Source organism: Apis florea, unplaced genomic scaffold, assembly GCF_048593485.1.
Source record: "Apis florea isolate Af1SG1 unplaced genomic scaffold, ASM4859348v1 contig_2201_pilon, whole genome shotgun sequence".
NCBI lineage: Eukaryota > Metazoa > Arthropoda > Insecta > Hymenoptera > Apidae > Apis > Apis florea.
In genome coordinates, this window is record NW_028256542.1 from 2,893,617 (window position 1) to 2,915,897 (window position 22,281).

Genomic DNA, 22,281 nt, shown 5'->3' on the forward strand with positions numbered 1-22,281 from the left:
TTTGCGTCCCGCGTTTAATAACGGTCTACACGCGGTGTCGCGTGGCCACTTTCTCCCCGGGTCTTCCCCGATTTCTCCTCATAATTAGAATCGACAAAATGTATAACGCTTACGAAACTTACGAGACGAATCTAATGTAAGAATCTTTGCCTTTGCTTCGATAATTCGGATTGGGGACGATTAGAGAATAGTTTGAAACTCGAAGATTGCGCAGAATGCAACGATGCTCCCCAAGAATTCTGTTTACTTTGCTGAACTTAACCCGAACTAATTTGAACTAAGAAATAATCTAGCCTAATCTGAATTTAACCTAAACTTAAAGCCAAACCTGACCTAATTTCAACTATAGAAGCAATCCAATATATCTGGATGATTATATTTAAAAATTTATATTTATACTTCTCAATATAGAAATCTGTCTATTTAGAGCATGCAGAACACGTAAGCAAATCTTTGACCATGCTCGACCATTTCCTTAACGCGATCAATAACTTGATATTGTATTTTCTTTCGCTCGTTAAAAGTTGGCACATTTTCCATCCTGATAATATTCGCGGATTAGATAGTTCCCTAATACATTGTTACGTTTTTTGTATAATAAATTGGAGTTGAGTGCTGCTATAATGGTACCGCAATTTCTACTTTATAAAAGCCTGAGGGCCATTAACGTGACAGTACGTGTTATTTCGTGAGTAAAAGCTGACAGCGTGTAGCATCGGGTTATACGCTTTGGTTCGTCGATGTTGGCAGTGATAACGTAACGAATCCATAACGAAATCCATCTCTAAACTCTGAAGTCAGATATTATAAAGAAGATTCCGTTCGAATTCAGAATTATTATATATAGGAAAATAGATCAAACTTTTTCGTCGATGATTAAAGTACTCTTCGATATACAGATCGCTTCGCGATAACGATTGTACATTATTTATAATTAAAACTTTTTCCAATAACGATAATTATTATTACTAATTATAATAATTGTTGTTATTATTTGTCATTTGTCGAGACGTATTTTCGATCGAAGCGAAAATCATCATCACATATCGGTACACGAAGTAGCCGTACTAATTAAGATTAGCAATTTCAGACACGATGTTGCGTTTTCAAGCGCTTTAATCATTGATTCATTCACGAGAGCGACGCTCTGTGGCCCTGAGAAGGAAAGGCAGATCAGACCAGATTGTTTGAAGTAGATTTTGTATCCGGCTGTTTGTACTTAGGCGACGAGGAGCTCTTGACGAAGAGAGCAGGCGAGTGTATCCTGCCTGGAGAGTGTCCAGATCCATGTGTTTGCAACGGAGCAACCGTCGATTGTTCGAACAAGAAGCTGACTTCCATACCGAAGGAATTGCCTATTTACACGTCCACCCTGTGAGTAAGCTTTTTATTTCTCTAAATTATAACATTAAAAGAATCCTAACTTCAAACTTATTATTTTCGTTTATTATTTAAATTTCAATTCAATTCTTTGAGATCGAACTCGTTTTCATCGAAAATTCTTTTTTTCCATTATATCTTGGATAATCGAAATTCCTTCTAATCTAATTTGTCCAATTAATTATTATAATATCAATTAAAATCGAGTAATTCGAAAAAAGTGTTCACGATCATCTAACAATATCGATCGATCGTTTCAACAAAGAATCGGATATCATCGGATTAGAAAGAAAGAAAGTATCGACCTGGTCGGTCGATCGTGACGAATCCCTTCGTTTTCTCCTTGGCGCGAGAAAATTAATTCAAACGGCCGACAAGATAATTATCTGATCAAAAGTCCGGTCCGGGTACGATCGGGGGAGTCCAACAATGAATCGTCGAGCTATTATTCGAAATAAATTATTCGAGCTCGTTTAATGGATCGACGCCCTATAGCGCGATTAATTGCTCGGCTCGAGTGTCTGCCGCCAAGGATAGACTTCTAACTTTCTCGCCCGTTTTCTTGTTGGCCAGGCTGTTGGCCAACAACGAGCTGGATAAGATCAAAGCTGATGGCCTGTTCGAGAAGTTGCCCGAGTTGCAGCATTTGGACCTTAGGAAGAACAAGATATCGCGCATCGAGGCATCCTCGTTTCAGGGCGCTCACAAGCTAACCGATTTGTAAGTTTTTTTTTTTTTTTTTTTCTTTCCTTTTCCTCCCTCCCCTGAATTTTATTTTCAACGATCGAGAATTATTTTCAATCGAGAAGCAATCATTATTATTAATGTTGGACGATAATATATTTTGAAAAAATTTCAATTTCGTGGAATGAAAGATTGTTGAGAGAGGATGGAAATTCTTTCGAATTAATTTAAGATAGTTTAATGGTATTCTATGATTTATCGAGGAAATTTTGGTATATAAATTAAACAAGTATTTCGAATCTAATTTTACCTCAAGTTTTAGCTTCTTATTAATTTCCAAAGTAATTTCTTAAATTTATTATCGCTTAATTAGAAACTTGAATAATAAAGTTTAGAATATTATAAGAGGAAATTATACTCTACTCTCTGTACAATAATCCAATTTTCATTCGAAAATTAATTAATCGAATATCTTAATTCCTTTTAGAAAACGAGACAATTTACAAACGCTGTTCAAAATAGACAATTATTTCCTTTTTTTTTATTATTATTGTTTTTCCTTCCCCCGAAACGTTTCTCTAGATGAGAAAGTTTCGAATAACGGGGCCGTATTCAGACAGAGTCGAGATTACTTGCGTTATTTGTGCCTAACTCGATCGGGACTTTGAAACGAGCTTTAACGAAGCAGAATAGGATTTAATTTTCAAAGGCAATTAACGGGACAATGGGTCGATTAATTAGATAGCCGGAGGGGCGGAGGGTGGGATGTTACTCCCGTGTGTATTTTAGTACGGGCTACGAGTATGGCTCGAGCATGAATCGAAATGACGCGCGCCCCTCAAGGAAAAACGATGATAATATTTTTGAATTGAAATATACATTTGAATCGAAGGTATTCGCGAAATTCTCTCCCTTCCAAGAATGGAATCCTCTCCTCCATTCGGCGAAGAAAGAATTTCCAAAGAATTTCCAATTTTTTTTCTCCAAAGAAAATTTCACTCCGTCAAAGGTAGATTCGAAGTTGGAGTGTTTTCGATTATTCCCTTTCCTCCTTCTTCCAAATCGTTTATTTCATCGAAAAAAAAAAAAAAAAAATAGGAATAGCGCGGCAATAATAATTTCCATGGCACAGTGCAATCATCGATACCCAACGCCGCTGCTAGCCCATCAGAGGAGAGACTCCCCTTTCTTTTCTCTTTAATATTTCGTAATCATACTTGTACTCTCCCCGAGTCATTCAATAACGAGCCCTCGTTTCGTAGATTGTTGTCGGAGAACAGGCTGAGGGAGGTTCACAACAAGATGTTCACCGGGCTGACGAATCTTAAGACCCTGTGAGTAGAAACTTTTATGCCCGCTCATAAAACGGCATTCATTCCGCCGTGTATATATACCGCAATATACAATAAACTATCCCTGGAAACGTGATTTTCACAGGAACCTGCACGGGAATGCCATAACCTGCGTTATGCAAGGCTCGTTCGACGGATTGACGCATATACGCACCATGTAAGTATAACGACACCGCATCCCAGGCTAGATTCTCTTTCCTTCAAACGCGAAAATTCGATCCTCTCTTTCTTTCTCGAACGTGAAATCGTTTATTGAATTTCCGTCTCGAAATAATATCGCAAACTTTATCGGGATTTGTCGAAATTGGTTATAGATATTATCGACCTTCTATTATCGTTATTCTGAACTTGTTCCGAATTTGCTGAATCGGGGAAAAAAGTATTTTTGTGAGCATAAATAGTGGAAAAGAATATGAAAATTGTTGGGAGAAAATAAGAAGTTATCGATTCTGGTTTTCGAACGATTCTTTTCAAATGAAATCGAACGATTGATCCTCGATTTAATTTTCAATCTATCCGTAATTTCGAGTAAAAGCTATAACAAAACGACGAATAAAATCTGAACAAAGCCTGCTCTTAAAGAATCATCTTATTGCTTGCAACATCGGAAAAAGTCGCGTGAAGAAAAGAATTTCTTTAAAGTAAAAATCATCGCCGTAAAATATACGATGAAATAGGATTAAAACGTGATTCGATTTAATAATCGAGTGAAAACGGTATGATCGAGAAGTTCGTACTTACTATACGTATTTAATCATCGTGTAACGAAGTTAATTTATAATTAATCGTTTAAACGGCGACATACGTAGAAACGATTCCGAAAGTAAAACACGAGAATCAATGATCGTAACGAGAACGAATTTCTCGTACGAGAGAGAGACGCGATTGCCGTATTAAAACGCGAATATTTAATCGGATTAGTATTATAGAATGATTATATGAATTACGGTTCATCAATATTAACGAGACAACGATATGGATTCATTAATTATTATGTGTGTATAGTAGAGCGCTATTTCCATCCCGGTTGACATACCTCCTCCCCCACACCGTAAAATATATTTCGTGCGCTTACGCGCGCATAATTAATAGCAGTCTAATAAATTGCTCCGCATTTTCAGCAACATGCAAGGCAATCCTTTGTCGTGTAATTGTCATCTCGCGTGGTTCGCCGGATGGCTGAGGAAACGCGAAACGCCGCTGTCCGGCGTCGTTGGACACTGCCACGACCCGCCAAGATTGAAAGATGCGATCGTCAAAGATATCCCTCATCACGAGTTCAAATGCAACAGTGAGTTTGCAATTTTTTTTTTTCTTTTCGTTTCATTTCGTAAATTAAAAATTTCGTCTCGATAAGTTCGCGTTTAGAAAAGAATGAATCGTGGAGGAACATTGTCTATCGCTGGACAAATTGAACGAATGTAAAATTATTTTGTATTAAATTATATTTCGATACTTTGAGTTCCTTAACCAGTTTCTAAGCGGTTATTAGCAATATTCGCCACTTTGAACCAAGATCCTTCGTATGGCACACATATTTTTTTAACTTTGAGTTAAATTTTAATTTTTTCAATTTATCTTTTCTAAGTAATTAAATTAAAAATCAACGAGTTCAAATCCTTATATAATCCCATCGGCAATACTGTTGTCGGCGGGGAAGGAGTCTCTCCTTGGATCTGCGCACGAATTTGAGATCGTGAGATTAACGATCGATCGTTTACTTTACGAACCGCAGACGACAGCGTGGGTTGCCTGGGAGACGATTACTGTCCACCCCAATGTAATTGCGCCGGCTCGGTGGTGAGATGTTCGAGATCTCAGCTTACGGAGATTCCACGTGGGATTCCGCCGGAAACCACCGAACTGTATTTGGACGTGAACGACATCAAGACGATCCAGCCAGAGAGGCTGAACCACCTGAGGATTCTCACAAGATTGTAAATAAAATACACGCGTTTCCTCCTCGACGAAGAAAAGGGAAAGGAAGATTTGAAATTTCGTTCCCTTTCTTTTTTTTCAGGGACCTGAGCAACAATCAGATCGGAATGCTGTCCAACGATACCTTCAGAAATCTCACCAAATTGTCCCATTTGTGAGTTTTTATATTTTTCTTTATTCTTGATATCTTTGTTATCCTATTCAATTTCCAACAGATCGTTTTCTTTTAAAATGTACAATAAGGATAGATCGTTTTGACAAAACTTTCTTTACTTGATATTTTGATATCTTTCGTAAAAATTGAAAATGTTCGAAAATGTTATCCTATTCAATTTGCAACAGATCGTCTTCGTTTCGACAAAACTCGTGTTCCTTTGTAATTTTACATTTTTCTTCATTCCTTCATATTTTATCCTTCGTAAAAATTAAAAATGTTCGATGTTGTCCTATTCAATTTGCAACAGATCGTCTTTCTTAAAATGTACAACAAGGATAGATCGTTTTGACAAAACTCGTGTTATTTTTATTCAAACGCGTTGTACCGTTTACCAATATAATTTAACTCGTTTAAAAAGATATTCGATATCCCAATATTTCTCGCAAATTTATCGTCGAGATATTAACCCATAATTTCGATGAATTTCCAGAATTATCAGCTACAATAAGTTACAATGCGTCCAACGTAACGCTCTGGCCGGCTTGAAATCGCTGCGGATAATGTGAGTTTCGAATCGCATAATTCTATCCTCGAACAATAGCTAGATTTAACACCGTTCCTTTTCATACATCTCGAGATCGCATCGATTTCTCACAAATCGTACACAGAATGCGAAAAATGATTCGAAATAAACGAAAGTGGTGGATCATTTTTCCGTATGCTTTCCCGCTCTTTATATCTTTATATCGCATAGATGTAATGGGGATGCGTTAATGGGGCGCGCATCAAGTTTTCGATAATGAAATAAACAAAGGCGAAAACGAGGATATGTGTGTGTGACAATTTATCGATCGTGCAATCGTGCAATGATTTATCAATCGCAACGTTTATTCCGTTATTAATTTCTTGATGCGGGTAATTTGAGGAACGATCGTTCTTTATCACCGTAATTATTATAATTAATTCGTCGAATCATCACCGCGTATACGTTAAACTATTTGAAGTGAACGATTTATCGGGATCGACGTTGCCAGGTTCATTGGAAATTATTACTGATTTAAAGGGGAGGGGAGGGGGAGGGGAGAGGGGGAGTTTATCGTATTAACAAATAATCATTTGGTCACCAGCTACGAATTCTATGATAATATTGGTTTAATAATATCGGTTTTATTAATTGATAATGATTGTATTGAATTGCGCATTTAACGAATGTTGTGTAACGAGATGCAGGGTAAGATACGACAACAATTTGAAACTTTGTGTTAATCCTTGGCCAAATGGTACCGCCAAATGGCCGAATTGTACGTGTATAATTTTAGTATTGAAAAAGCAAATTGTCCGATTTTATCTTAATTTCCATACGAATTTAACTGCTCGTTAGCAGTTTTCGCGGTGTAAAAACACGCAATAAGACAGAACATTTTATTGGTGCGCATCCAATAAAGAATATTCAAATTTCCATCAAAAGGGAATTATCTGTATGTACGATTTTAACGTCGTTTTAAAATAAAATTAACGTCAGGGCATTAGCAGTTGAATTCACGTTGTAAAATTAACATAACAGAACAAAAAACCGTTTATTCTCTCGCGAAATGTTCCGATATAATCAAATTTTCTTCCACGTTTAAAAACCAAATTACACGAATTGAATACGTTTTTAACAACCTTAATGCCTTTGGCTCGATATATTTAATTTTATCGAAGGCATCCAGGTGTTATTGTATTAAAGTGATTGGAAAGGAAAAAAAAATATGAAATCCATTCGAAATTAATTTCATTCATTTTTAAATCTAGATATATAATAAATAAATATAATCAAAATCAAAGCCTCGTCTCGATAATTTTGATAGTTCTCGTGATAACAAGAAAAGAACAAAAATTCTTTCATAAATTCCATCCATCAAAATACTCGATCTTATCTTAAATAAAAATATATTTATAATTTTGAGAATACATACGTAATTTTTCCTCGAATCACCGTGTAAAATTACCATCTTTTTATATTAATTCACCGTTTATAGAATTAATTTAAAAGGATAGAAACTTTAACTTCGTTTCACCATCGATCCAATAACGATCATTTAAAATCCAGGTCTCTGCACGGTAACGACATATCGGTGATCCCGGAGGGGGCGTTCGAGGATCTTCAATCTATAACCCACCTGTGAGTACCACCCGCCCACCTCCCTCGCGAAAGCGAACGCATTGCTTTCCTGAGACTGTCGATAACTCACCAATCCTGTATGCACGCGTGTTTACAGCGCTCTTGGGTCCAACCCGCTCTACTGCGACTGCAGCATGCGATGGCTGGCCGAATGGGTGAAAAAGGATTACGTGGAGGCAGGTATAGCGAGATGTATGGAGCCCCCAGCGATGAGGGACAAGCTGTTGCTCACGACACCTGCGACCGCATTCCAATGCAAAAGTATGTATTTCCTCGACAGATATCGCGATCGTGGCGAAAGTGGCCGGCTGCGGGGATCAGGTTTTGCTCGAGCAATTGATTCGAACTGCGAATTTTATATACGCGTGTATATATTTGCCACGCCGATCGGTTTATAGCTGAAGGGTGGTTTTCCAATAGAATTTATTCTATTCGAATAACTGGTGAACGAGTAGTTGCGATATTTTATCGTTCAAATTTTTTGTTATCTCTATTTTTTTTTTTGTATTATATTTAAAATAGTTATCCCTACTATTTTACTATTCCGAATAAATATTACATCATCGTTACTTCTGTTTAATAATTTCAATTAAAATTTCGTTTAATTATCCTCGTATTGCTCGATAAAGAGATATTTATAATAATTTGAGAGTGAAAAAAAGTCGGTCCAAGATTTTGGAAAAACCTGATCGATTGAAAGATTTGGAAGGAATTTCAATGAGCCGGCCGCTATCGATCCAACGATCGGCCGAATGTAAATCGCACGTGCATATGTTTTTGATTTCTCAATGGCCTCAATGGTGAATCAGTCTGTTTAGTTCATGGTTTTTTGGCCCGTTGTCACAATGGGGTACTAAAATTGCTCATTAATCGTAGACCTTTCTTCCGCGCAGCCAACCAACAGCCAGCCGAGGTCTTGGCCAAGTGCGACCTGTGCTACACCTCGCCATGCCAGAACGGAGGATTTTGCGAGGCGCTCCCGGACCGGAAGTTCCGTTGCAAGTGCGCGCCAGGATATCATGGGGACAGGTGTGAACATAAAATTGACGCGTGCTATGGAAATCCTTGCGGGAACACCGGAACTTGTAAAGTATTGGAAGAAGGAAGATTCAGGTATCAAACGTCTTGACTAAAATAAAGTAGAGAGAATATTTTTGGCCAGCTCGTTCGGGTCTAATTTATTATGTGCTCGTTCAGTGGTGCCCGTAGAATTGAGATCCGCCAATGAATTCTAATCGAACCGTATTTATTCTTCTTTTTTCGTTTCTCTCTCTTTTTTTTCATTTGTTTGTTTGTTTTATTTTCGATTCATTTGATCGTGATTAAAGACAGACATGTACGTATGCATATTTCGTTTCTCGTAGCAAAAAAGTTCTGATTTTACAGATTCTTTTAGAGATTTATTTATTTATTTGTTTGTTGAAAATCGATGTAGTTGGATTAGAATTCCAGTGGATATCGATATCAGAGAAATATAAATCTGTGCATTTGCTGTAGCTCGATTGATTTCGTTCAAACCTTCTGCGTACGGAAGGCAGTAGTGTTGGTCGGAGATAAGGTAGACGTGCACGAGAAAAAGTATTTTGGCGAGACAATAGTATTGAGTATCTATTGTAGCTGTACTGCATCGATCGTGAGAATTGTTGAAATATCGCTACTGGATACAGTCGCTATGAAAGTTGACCAAAGTTATTTCAGTTGTCCGCAGTAGTATGAGTCGATGATTATGAATCGAACCCCCCCCCACTGGCGGGTTATTATACTTTTTCTTTTTTTTCTAATTTACAAACATGCATCGAGGAAGAGTTAATATTGTTGATGTATATTCCGAAATATAAGCGGGGGAGAAGCGTATTTGCATTGTAAAAGCGCTGTTTAACGTATAAGTAGAGTATGAAATGTAGTTTCAGTAGCAGTAAATTGCACGTACAAAAAGCGTGCACTGTTTTATGAATAAATAAAACGGGACCTCTGCACGTGAGCCCCGAACAGTACACGTAACGATCTATCGACGAACCGATTATAATTCGGTAATTCTTTCCAAGCAATAATCGAGCATTACTTAATTCCAAAAAATACTCCTATTAAATCGTATCGCAACACATAAAAACATAAACCAATCGCGTACCCGTAATATTATTAACTTCTTCCTCCAAATTCTAATATTTATTTATTTTCCCCATTACAAACGAAAATAAAAAATATACTTTTCGATAACAATATTTGTCGTAACAAGTTGAAAAGAAAAATTGTGAAAAAATAATGAAACGAATAATGAAACGTTTGGGAGGATACGTTCGTGGATAGATCGGTTGCGCGTGACAAGATCGATTGGCGGATATACCGCGATCGAAGGTCATGGTCAATGTCTCGATTGACGATCAGTCGGTGTGCGACAGTTGCGACTGCGCCCCCGGGTACAAGGGACTTCGATGCGAGAACAACGTCGACGACTGCGAGGACAACAAGTGCGCGAATAACTCAACCTGCGTCGACCTCGTACAAGCCTACAGATGCGAGTGCGCCCCAGGATTCATGGGCGAGTACTGCGAGGAGAAGATACCCTTTTGCACAAAAGGGCACGACCCCTGCGAGAACGGGGGCCGGTGCGTCGACCACGGGACCCACTATAGCTGCGAATGCCCAATCGGCTTCACGGGGCTTAATTGCTCCACCAACCTGGATGACTGCGTTGATCATATGTGCCAGGTATTCTGTCCCCTCCTTCGACCATCCACTTTTCACTTCCAGGCAATAAAATTCTTTCGTTCCTCTTGTTAGAACGGTGCTACTTGCATCGACGGCATAAACAATTACGAGTGTAAGTGCGCGGCGGATTATACGGGGAGATATTGCGAGGCCGCACCATCGACAGTCATGCTCTACCCGCAAACTAGTCCGTGTGCGCACCATGACTGTCAGCACGGTGCTTGCTTCCAACCTGCTCCCGCCTCCGCCGCGGACTACCTTTGCCAGTGCCACCCCGGCTACACCGGTGAGTCAATTCTTTCAGTAGAAATATGTATTTTCACTTTTCTCCTCGTTCTAATCGAGTCAACGGATGTTGTGAACCAAACGCTCGTTACGTCTGAGGTAAAACGAATAAACGAAACTTTGGAAACAGTGAAATTAGTAAATATTAACTCTTTAGAAGAATTGGGAATCGGAGTAACAAGAGTCCCCCTCGAATGTAATTATTCACAAGTATAATAATAAAATAAAATAGCATGGACAAGCTTGCTATAAAATCGTGCGAATAATAAGTAATATAGAAAAGTTGTATATACGAAAATATATATAGTGATGAAAGAAAATGCAATTGAAGGAAAACGATGCGAGTACCTGACGAGTTTGAGCTTCGTGGACAACAGCTCGCTGGTCGAGCTGGAGCCGCTACGCACGAGGCCTGAAGCGAACGTGACCATCGTGTTCACGACCACGCAGGAGAACGGGGTCCTCCTCTACAACGGGCAGAACGGGGATCACATAGCCGTCGAGTTGTTCAACGGCCGTGTAAGGGTCTCGTACGACGTTGGCAATTATCCAACATCGACGATGTACAGTTACGAAATGGTCGCCGATGGTAAGCCTCACGTGGCCGAGCTTCTCGCGGTCAAAAAGAATTTCACGATGAGGGTCGACAATGGTGCGGCTAGGAGCATTATCAACGAGGGTCCCAAGGAGTACCTGAAACTCGTCACGCCTATGTACGTTGGCGGCGTCGCGCCGGAAGTCGCCAACATCGCGTTCACGGAGTTTCATCTGCGGAACATCACCAGCTTTCAAGGTAACGTCTTATATCTTTTATCGGAAAGGAATACATTTTTTTTAATATAGCTGTAGATCTGAATTGTTTGTTGCAACGAGAAATGAAATTCGATCGGTTTCCGGTACGTTTCCAACCTGGAATTTTCGATACACGTGAAGAAGAAATTAAAAAATACTCTGTTGAAATATCGAAATAAGGACTCAAAATTTTCATGATTATGAACGATTAGCGATCTGTGTACTTTTTCTGAGACAAGATCCGAGTTTTCTTTTTTTATATATCTCAGGAATCAAAAGTCGTATCGAGATAAATCGTTTTAAAGATCGAGATTCCATTCTTTTTATCAAGTTTAAAATTACAATCTTCAAAGTTATAGCTCTCTTGAAATTCTAATAAAATGTAATCGAGTTAAAATAATTTACTAGCGATACGTTCTATCTTTAAGAGACGTTTAAAATCGATTTAAAAGTTGGTTCAATCAATCACGTTCAACAATTTCCTCTCCTATCCCTGCTCAAGGCTGCATCTCGGAGATGTGGATCAATCACAAGTTGGTAGACTTCAGCAATGCAGCGAAGATGCATCGCGTAACTCCCGGATGCATGTCAAACGAGGAAGAAGCTGACGAGGCACGGGACGTCGTGGAAGCGGAAGGAATTATGGGCAGCAGCAGCAACGAGGAATCATTGCCGCAAGAGAGCATGGCTCACGAGCATTCCGGTACACGATCACTTATTCATCGCATGATATTCACGGAATGACAAGCGATACGACGTTGTAATATTGAAAGACAACATCGAATAATATCGAATCCTGCGTGCATTCGAGATAATAATTATTATCTTACCTATTAACCCTTTCGCTTCTCCGCTCGAGAAAGATGGCCTGGCGATTCGAGTTGCTTCGACGGTGTTTATTGAAAAAAAGAAATCGACGATAAAAACGAAATACCGATGCTACGTTTCGAGAGAAACGAAAGGGTTGAAAGAAGGGCGCGCTCATTTGACGACACACGATGATACTTTGGTTGCAGACATCGTTATGACGGGGCCTGGCACGATAATTTCCGATCCGTGTACGGGACACGAGTGCAGGAAGGGGTCACAGTGCGTGCCATCGCCGATCGGAAATGGGTATACGTGCCGGTGTCAAACTGGGTGGCAAGGACGGTATTGCGAGAAAGGTATTCACGAAGATTCGTGGTGTGATTTGTAGTTGAAAACAAATAATTACACGATATTTAATAAATTAAGAAAGAAATATTTTAAAGAAAATTCAATGCAGAATGTCGAGTCAGAAATTTTAGTATATATATATATATATATATTTCTGTTGCAGCACCGACGTGTCGCAAGGAGCACACCAGGGAGTATTATAGCGAGAACGGATGTCGGAGTCGACGACCAGTAAAACTTGCCAAGTGTTGGGGTAGTTGTGGCAACTCTTGCTGTCTGCCGAGGAAAACGAAACGGCGCAAGGTACGATCGAATGCTCAACATCGAACATTTCGTAACTTGTACCCATCTCGATTTCGTCAAACAACTCTACTCGTCCTAAATTTTCACTTTTTTCCTTAAAATAATAATAATAATAATAATCGAACGCGTTGATTACGACAGGTGCGACTGATCTGCGCCGACGGGATGCGGTACACGAAGGACGTCGACCTGGTGCGCAAATGCACGTGCACCCGGAAATGCTACTAGCCAGGACCGAAACACGCCGAGCGCCACAGGTGTTCCATAAATAAGCGTCGAGACGTATCGAGACCGAGAGGAAACCCCCGAGAACCGCTGAGACAGTGTCCCAATTCGAACTTTCTACGCGCACGGGTGATGTGGCGAGTGTCGATCGCGGATCCGTGGTTGCGAGTCCTCCTCGGCGCGTGACGAAAGTCGTGCGGGGCCACGGGACTGCCAGGCCGAACGAAAAAAGAAGAAGAAGAAGAAAAAAGAAAATATTGAAAAAGAAAAAGATGGATACACACACACACACTCGCAAAAGGAAGAAGAAAAGAAAAACAGCACACAGCCGGCTCAGTGTGATATTATTATTCGAAACGTGGAAAGAAAGATATTATATTGTGCGTGCGTGAGGATCTAAAGATGATGAGGAGGAACTGAAGAACTACAGGGCTAGGTATATATTATATTAATCGACGTATCGATTCGACTCGATCGGGGAGTGGAAAATTGGTGGAGAACCACGAACAAAACGACGCAAAAACGTGTTCCCCGACCATTACTCCCTTCGATACGACGCGCATGAATCGTTCGCTCAGTGTGAAATAGATCTAATAATGGATTACGATCGGTGGTGGATGGTAGTGGGTGAAGTTAAGACAAGATCAATTTTTGTATTCACGAACGCTTAACGATTGTCGATCTCTCGGGAGAATTTCCTTCTCCTTCGACTCGTGCCCCGCCGAGCATCGTCGAACGGGGAGGGAATTTTATTATTATTATTATTATTATTATTATTATTATATAGCTCGATGAAGTAACACGGCGAACAATTTTTCGAAAATCGATCGTCTAGGGGGACGTTGTTGTTTCGAACCTAAATTCTCAACCTTCGTTGTATGTTCGGTGTCGCGCAAGCTTCGGTTTCTCGGTTTCACGAACGAGAATTTAATCCGAGAGATGGGAATTTCCGCAATTCGAAACGTTTCCACCCCGGGAAACGGATGAAAGCTTAGGCTAGAGCGCGGTGAGCTTGGCGCAACTATTTTCCGTATCCTGACTATTTGTAATTGTAACTAATCGGGCGCAAATCGACGAATGAAAGAGATTAAGAGAAAGCGAGCAGCGTGTGTAAAAGACAGTCGCTAAGTTAAGTATAAGAAGAAGAAACGGTGCAAGGAGTTTTCGTGTTTCTCTGAACAAAATTTTCCCAGTTAATCGTGAAAACTCGACGGTTTGTTAGGTCTATTGTCCTCTGAGTAAACGTTTGAGTAACGAAATAACAAACAAGTTCTCGAACAGGCAGTTATGTTCACAGAAAATGATGATCGGTATCTGGCATAATATGTATTAAACAGACACACACACGCACACACACCACACACACACAACACACACACATACGTATACGTATACACGGGCAAACATCGAATGATCAATCGAAAAATGGTCAATCAAACAGAACAATTTCCATCATTTCGATTCCGTTTCGTTTCGTTTACTACTTATTTTAATTATCTCTAATTATCGTTTAAGCTACTATTTCTACGAGGAGTTAACCTCTCGGTATTTAGCAATGGGGAAAAGAGTATATGTAATGTGTAAAGAAAAAAAAAAAAGAAAAAGAAAAAAGCGTACTGCGCGTTTCTTGCCTCCTTTATCATTAGTTTCGTTGCAACATTGGCGATTATCGATAAAACTGCAAACACGTTCTATACGATTTTCTATCTATACAAAAAAAGAGCAGCTTCGAGTAAATTCTAAAAAAAAAAAAATCTGTAAATAAATCTAAAATGGTTCCCTCTCGCGACGTATAGCAAAAGGCAAGAAATGATTAAGGGTGATGAAAAGTGTCTCGAAGCGAGAGACGAGAAAGCGACTCGCTGAGCCTCGATTCTTTCATTCCACGGCCTAAGGTACTGTTATTCGAGGTTCTATCGTGCGAATCGCACCATCTAGGTGTCAGTTGTTCGAAAGGGAAAAACAGGTCGAGAGATTGGGCGGCCATTTGTAGAAATGACGAATTTTTAGAATGGAGAAGAAAGCGAGCGTAATTAATTAAAGTGATTCTCGGGAACGATCGAGACCCCCCTCGAACGATGCCCGAGGAAAGAGGAGCGCGTAATTATTTTTGTATGAGCGGATTATTTAAAATGATCGAGCGTCGACGATGATGATTTTTAGGCGATTGTTTTTCATCGGGGTGGCGTGATTCGTTCGACTAACTAACTTAAGTCCCTCTTAATGTTTCGCGTAATATTTAAAAAAAAAAAAAAAAATGTGTACCTACTCTGCGGATAACTGTATTACATCTTCCACTGCCAGTATTTAAGTCGTATGTATATTTATTCGTCGTCACGAACGATCTGGCGCGAGATCATTCGCCGGATTTATTCTTTATCGATCGATTGTTCTTATCGCACTTTCCGGACACCACGATTTATTCGAGGCAAACGAATTTTCTAGAGCATGATCGAGCCCTTTGCACTTTCGTTCTTTACCGTGAAATCTCAATTTTCTTTAACATACGTTGAACTTAATTTTCAATTTGGTCTGTCGTATCTTTTTATCTGTTTTCTTTTATTTTCTTTTTTCTTCTTTTTTTTTCTTTTCGATTAGCGTTGTCAAAATTATCGGCAAAATATTAAGAACAATAATTCAAAAGTGCAAAGAGTCGAGTCAATCGGGTTTAAGTCGACAATATACTCAGCAGTACACACAATGCACAATGTTTTTCCAACCCTTTCGGTACGAGCGATTTATTTCCGAGGAACGAGAGATCGATGCCCGAACGGTGAACGGTGAGTCGAATCCTTCGATCTTGACGTTGAATAATTTAACGATTTTTTTTTTTCCTTTAGATTTTTATATTTAAACGATTTTGTAACCATTTTTCTATTTTGTAAGGATTAATTAAGTTTAATATATTATATAAAATTGTATTTAATGTGTTGCACGATGTTACGTGTAATTCTCTACGTTTATATATAGTATAATAATATGAATTTTTGTAGAAAGTGTAAAATGGACGAGTATTTATGAAGAAAAGAAAAAAAAAAAATAATAAACGTATATCGAGAAGGTTTCAATTATTAAAACGAAATTCGTACCGAAAGGGGACCAACAGAGAAGAAAAATATTTCTTATTATACTTAGACTAGATCGTATATAGTCATATTTTCTTCCTTTCCCACACGACGATTCTATAAGATATCTTTATTTTATTTTTTATTATCAACGTTGTATTAGCATCATGGATGCGATTATATTTGTAATTTGCGTTCACTTTTATAGCATTCTTCGCGATCGAATTATTTTATTATTATCATGTATCCCCTTTTCTTTCGAGTGGAAGCATCGAGAAAGCGGAAACGAGACGAAAAGCATTATATCGTAGCACCGTCACCGTTATTCTTATTGATTTTTCTCCTTGTAAAGGAAAAATGACATAAATAAGTGTACCATAGCGTATTTTACTTTACTCATAATTATTAACATTAATATAAGTTGGCTAACCGCGTTGCGTTTCGAAATTAATTATTTCTTTCCCATATTATAAATTTTATAAACTGGACATTGTTGGTGTTATTAACGCGTTGCTCGTTATTTAATATATTTGCAAATTATTTATTTCCTTCTTCTTCTTAATGCGAATATTTTTTAATCATAAATTAGAATATCAGAGATTAGAATTTTGAGAGAATAAAAATTTTTTTTCCTTCTTTTAAATTGTAATAATATTTGAATGAACACGAGCAACGTGTCGAATTGAATACTTGTGAAATGAAATTGAAAACAGGATAGGCACACGTGATTGAAAAGATTTCAGAATATTGATGATTATTCCAATAATTATTATATAGAATATACACATGGATATATTCTTGCTTCTTATTTGAATCTTCCATACCGACATAGGGGCTTGATCATCAACTCCATCTTTAGAATGGAAAAACAGTTATGAAAGATAAAGTAGAGCACGTGAGAGATTAGAATAAATATAAAAAAATTCGTACGACCAAATTGACTTCAGAATTATGTTACGAGAATATGTTTCATTTTTAAAAATGGTCCGATTAATTCTTTCTTAAATTTTCCCAAAAAAAAAAAAAAAAAAAAAAAAAGAATTACATATTTCTCTCGTGAAAAAATCGAGGTACAACAATATTTATCAACCCCTCCAATATTTGTTAAAAAGTTTAATAAAATAATCAAAAACTTGTAAATTTCAATGCAACCAGATACTCCATTCGCTCGCTTCACTTTTCGAAGAAAAAAATAAAACAAAATTAAAAAAATTCATCCATCGAGATCATCGAGATATCTATTTTCTTATCTATGATATCAAAAATATTGTTATCGATCAAATCATTAAAATTCTGAAAGCTCGTCGATCTTTCGAAGAAAAAGATTAAACTAATTAATTAAACTAACTAAAAAAAAAAAAAAAAAAAAAAAAGAAGGTGAGAAAAACAGAAGTCAGGCTGAGACAGAGAACGAGTGTAAAAAACTTATTACCAACACTGCCGATTACACGAAGGAAGTTGCGAGGGCCGTAGTCATTAATGAATCCCGCATTCGACCAAACATAACGTGCGAGTAATTCTCCTTGTAACGAGATTAACGTTCGCGCGCTATGTTTAAACGAGAGCGATAAAGAAGGGGGGAGGGGGAGAAAGAGACAGAGAAAGATCGATAGAATGGGATTAGAAAAGAAAAAGAAAAAAAAAAGAAAAAAAAAGAAAAAAAAAAGGAGGAAAGATATAAGGGTTTTCTACAAAGCTTAATACGTCTATTACTGGACAATAATTGAGATGAGGCGATCGAGGATTCGATTTAAAATGTGTTAAACGGGTGGGGGGGATGAAGAAGAAAGAAGGTAAAGAGGAAGAAGAAGAAAAAGAAGAAAAAGGGGAAGAAGAAGTGTTCGAGACTTGTGATTGCTCGAAATTCCTAACGAGTTATATTTGTACATTTACTTTAACGAAGAAACCTTAATATATTTCACTCGATCGGTGGACTAATAGCGCATGCGACTGAAGTATACCAGTTTTAAGAGTCTTACGCTTAAAAAAAAGAGAAAAAAAAAAAAGTATAGCAAATGCTTTCGTTCTCGGACCAGCCTACGAATTGTATTATTCCTTGATACGACGCTTTGCCCCGCGTCTAATGTCCGAGGCAGTGCGTTCCGTTTATTGGGTAAAGAAATGGAAAAATAAAAAAAAAAGAGGGGGGGAAGGGGAAAAATGGAAGAAGCATTTGTTTCGTCGACTCAACTCACTACCTAAATAACTGTAAACTGCGTAATAAATATAATTATTATTGTTCCTTCTCGATATTCGAGTCTTGTTTCGCTGTTTTCTTCCCTTCATTCTCCTGAACTAATGGCGAAGGTTTGTTTGTTTGTTTGTTATGGCAATTTATCTTTAAGCAACGAGTATTTACAAGCTTCTGAAAATCAAAATTTTTCTATGAGAATGGAACGTATATTGATGTTACAATCTGGTTCTTTTTCAGATTTTTTTATCAGAAAAATCAAGTATTACAATACTATGAGATAGTATGAACACAATTATACACGATTATATTATATAATCATTTATGAAAAGCAGATTTTTGTGACAAAATTTCAACCATTAAATATTAAATATTAAATTTCGAATATATTTTCAATTACCAGTAACCTTCGAAATAAGATTATTTCGATTGCTACAATATATTTTATTGATACGAGTTTATGTTTGGAATAAAACATATCAAACAAATTATTATCGTAATTTTGTTTGATTGAAGCAATTTGTTGAAACGAGGTAGAATCCAATTCCTTCTTATCATTGTATCATCTTTTTCCGCAAGTTACGTAAACAGTAGTATAGGAGATAATATGTCAGCCAACTCGTGGCCATGAACACATCATTTAATAGATTCATAAATTATATCGTACAAATTATTATTATTGCCGTAATAATTTAACCTAAAACGAACGAAGCGAACAATAAATTGATTCAATATTTGCAAATGAATGCACAGCATTACAGATAATTACAGATTCCAATGTTAATACAATGAAATCTATTATAATTGATCAATCCAGGGGAAAAAAATGTGTGATCCACGATTACAATAATCTATATGATCTTGAAATAATTTTAATATCCAGCGGCACGACCTCGATGGCCTTCGTTTAATTTCCAAATGAACTTGATGTCTCTCGATCATAAAACTTCGAAGAAGCCTGCGTGACCTTTAAATGACCTTGACGTACGTAAGAGTGACATGACCCGAATGATCCTCACATTCATCGAAACAACTTTGACGACCCCAATGGCTTTCTAATGGCCTTAAATCCTAGTTTGAAATTCATTTTCAGCGATCTTTGAACAATCTTTTATTATATTATATTCCGATATATAATATTTTTGAATTTTAATCGTTTTATATTAATCTCTTGATAATCTACGAATCACAAAACTGTGAATCACATCTTTTTATCAATTCTCGCGTTTCAATTTATTTATTCGAATAATGAAAACTCTGATATAAAAGGATCATCGTTACACGATTTAGAGAGCGTTAATTTATAGTTTGAATGAATTCCATATATTATATTCGACAATATATTGGTTTTCAGTTCAATTTTTAATTAAAAACGATACACACGAGATGCAGAATTTGTATTAAAAAATTTGACATGGCAATAACGAAGCTAAAAATTTAAATATTGCTTATCGTAGTTAATCCTACTAAAAAAAACGAGGAGAGATAAAATATCGGCAATATCGTATCATCGGCAAATGGACTTTTTTGCCTAAATGGAATCAACGTCAACGACTCTATTACGCGATATACGATTGCCAGGAATAACGTTATCCATGCAATTAAACTCAATCTCGTTGTCCAATCCCCGATATTGAGCGATATTGAGTTTTCTCATCGAACTCGATATGATATTTTGACAAAATCTGGTAGTCCGTTTTTGAGATACGTTTCTAATTATGCGAAAAAATTGGAAATGCTGAGCAATTGTAACGAACAATTGAATCATCGAATGATACAACATATCTATACAACACGTCAAAAAATATATTAAGTTCACTCTTGTTAGTGTTATTAATATATATAATTGTTATAATACTAAAAAGAATTCGATTTGTTACACTCAAAATTATAAAAAAAAAAAACAGAAATTTTTTTATTAAAAAAAAAAAAGTAATACTCAGTATTTTTAACATGTTTAAAAAGATGAGAAAATTGTTTCGATTCAAAAACTATTAAAATAAGAGGAAAATTTTAATTTAAGATTTCAGCTTAATAAATTTAGACTTTATAAATAAAAGATCGATACAATTGTTTATGAAATAATAGGATATTGAGAAATCTCGAAAGATATTTTAGAGGAAATGCACCAAATTTTCAATTGTCTCAAAATTTTAAGGATTGTACACGAGTAATGAAGGCCATTGTCTGAATTCAGTCGCGATCTCTTAGAATCTCATCTCCTTGAAACTATGTTAAGTATTCTAAAACCTTTTAAGACTCATCTAGATTGAATATCTCCCTAACTAAGATCGTATCAATTTCTTTTCTATTTTCCAATATTTTTCATTTCTTCGTATGTTCATTCGATATTTCCTTATTTTCCTTTTTTTTTAATCAAAACAATTTTCACAAATCCATTACATAAAAATTTAATATCTCGTCTTTGCCACGTTATTTCTATCCATCATTTTTCACCTTTTTAACATCTCATTTTATTTTTAGATGCAACGTGTCTTGTTCGTTGAATGTAATTCACGAACTTTGCCGTGAAAATTTTTATGAATGCTCTCTCTTTCTTTCGCTGTGAATATACTACAATGTATAATTTTAAACGTGTGTGCAAACCACCAGCCTTACTTTCTCGGTTCCATTGTAAATTCTTTCTAGGTTTTAACTAAACGATCTATCAACACACACATATATATATATATATAATATGAATATATATTTATTCGTTGTATGTGCTTTGCCTTGTAAAAAATTGTACAAGGACTGCTGCACCATTACGTATATTTTTATCATTTACGAAATATCAGTTAGAAAAATAAATCATTCCCTCGTTGAACAAGTCCCTCGTCACGGTTACACCATCACACCGTCACAAAATACTTTTTTTAACATAATTCATCCTTTTATATTTCCCTCACGAGATACTATCCACTTAATTTGACTAAATGTAAATGGAAAATGCAGAAATTCCTCCGATATAGAATTGCAAGGTATTTCTTATCGAGCTATTGGTAAACAAGGTTATAAAGTCACGAGTAATACGTGACAGCTATCAAACACCGTTAATTTTACTACAAATTACTGTTAAGTAATTTCGATATATATATATCGGACTAAATAGCAGTTTCGCGATGTGCAGCTAAATGTATAACCCTGTATAATATGTAGGTCGAACATTTTAACAATAATTATCGAATAATGATCACGCATCGTTTATTAAACGGCCGCTAAACATGCTAAATCGACGAATTTAGAGATTATAATAATCATCGTTAAACGAAATGTTAACAATTGACTATTTATATATAACAATTGTGTGTTTCAATTAAATGTGTGTCAACAAAATTGTAATTTAAATTGACACGAAACACGTATTTGTATCTATATATAATTGACGATAGATTATCTCCCATTTATCATTTTACAAATTTTATTCGTCAAATGAATCAAATTTTTAACAAATGTTATAAAGTAAAAATTTCTTTAATAACCATATGATAAAAAAAAAAAAATTATCCCATATTTCCACGCCAATTCCAATTCTTCTGTTATACATATTAAAATATTTATAATACATCCAAAATTAAATTAATACCATAATAATAAATTTATTTCATTACAATATATATATATTACTTCATTTATTAAATATACCAATAATCTGGTTTGTATCTGGTGTATCTTGATGACCAGTAATTTCGTGGTCGATGACAAACATTTCTGATAACCAATTGAAGAGAGTTTCTCGAAGGAACTGACGAGTTAACAGGACACTTCCGAGACACCTTCTACAGAACTAGACCTCGTGATAGTACCCTCAATTGATACGCGGTTGGTTACGTGGGTGGAGGAAAAGCCTGTAGCACGGCGGCTTGGAGAATGAGTTA

The 22,281-nt window shown here is 36.7% G+C and overlaps 1 protein-coding gene across 2 annotated transcripts in view; it reads left to right on the forward strand.

Annotated features, from left to right (window-relative positions):
* LOC100868911 (slit guidance ligand) overlaps positions 1–18,462 on the forward strand; it is a 166,945-nt gene extending 148,483 nt beyond the window's left edge. For both annotated transcript variants that reach the window (XM_086917460.1, XM_086917461.1), the window contains exons 13-30: positions 1,224–1,374; positions 1,954–2,100; positions 3,327–3,398; positions 3,502–3,573; positions 4,538–4,707; positions 5,152–5,353; positions 5,437–5,508; positions 6,002–6,073; positions 7,604–7,675; positions 7,773–7,936; positions 8,569–8,788; positions 10,075–10,384; positions 10,457–10,670; positions 11,001–11,462; positions 11,964–12,164; positions 12,478–12,627; positions 12,783–12,922; positions 13,064–18,462. In XM_086917460.1, coding sequence (XP_086773586.1) covers positions 1,224–1,374; positions 1,954–2,100; positions 3,327–3,398; positions 3,502–3,573; positions 4,538–4,707; positions 5,152–5,353; positions 5,437–5,508; positions 6,002–6,073; positions 7,604–7,675; positions 7,773–7,936; positions 8,569–8,788; positions 10,075–10,384; positions 10,457–10,670; positions 11,001–11,462; positions 11,964–12,164; positions 12,478–12,627; positions 12,783–12,922; positions 13,064–13,150 — 2,978 coding nt within the window. In that variant the 3' untranslated portion in view covers positions 13,151–18,462. The remainder of the gene's footprint in view (positions 1–1,223; positions 1,375–1,953; positions 2,101–3,326; positions 3,399–3,501; positions 3,574–4,537; positions 4,708–5,151; positions 5,354–5,436; positions 5,509–6,001; positions 6,074–7,603; positions 7,676–7,772; positions 7,937–8,568; positions 8,789–10,074; positions 10,385–10,456; positions 10,671–11,000; positions 11,463–11,963; positions 12,165–12,477; positions 12,628–12,782; positions 12,923–13,063) is intronic.
* The last annotated feature ends 3,819 nt before the right edge of the window (positions 18,463–22,281 follow it).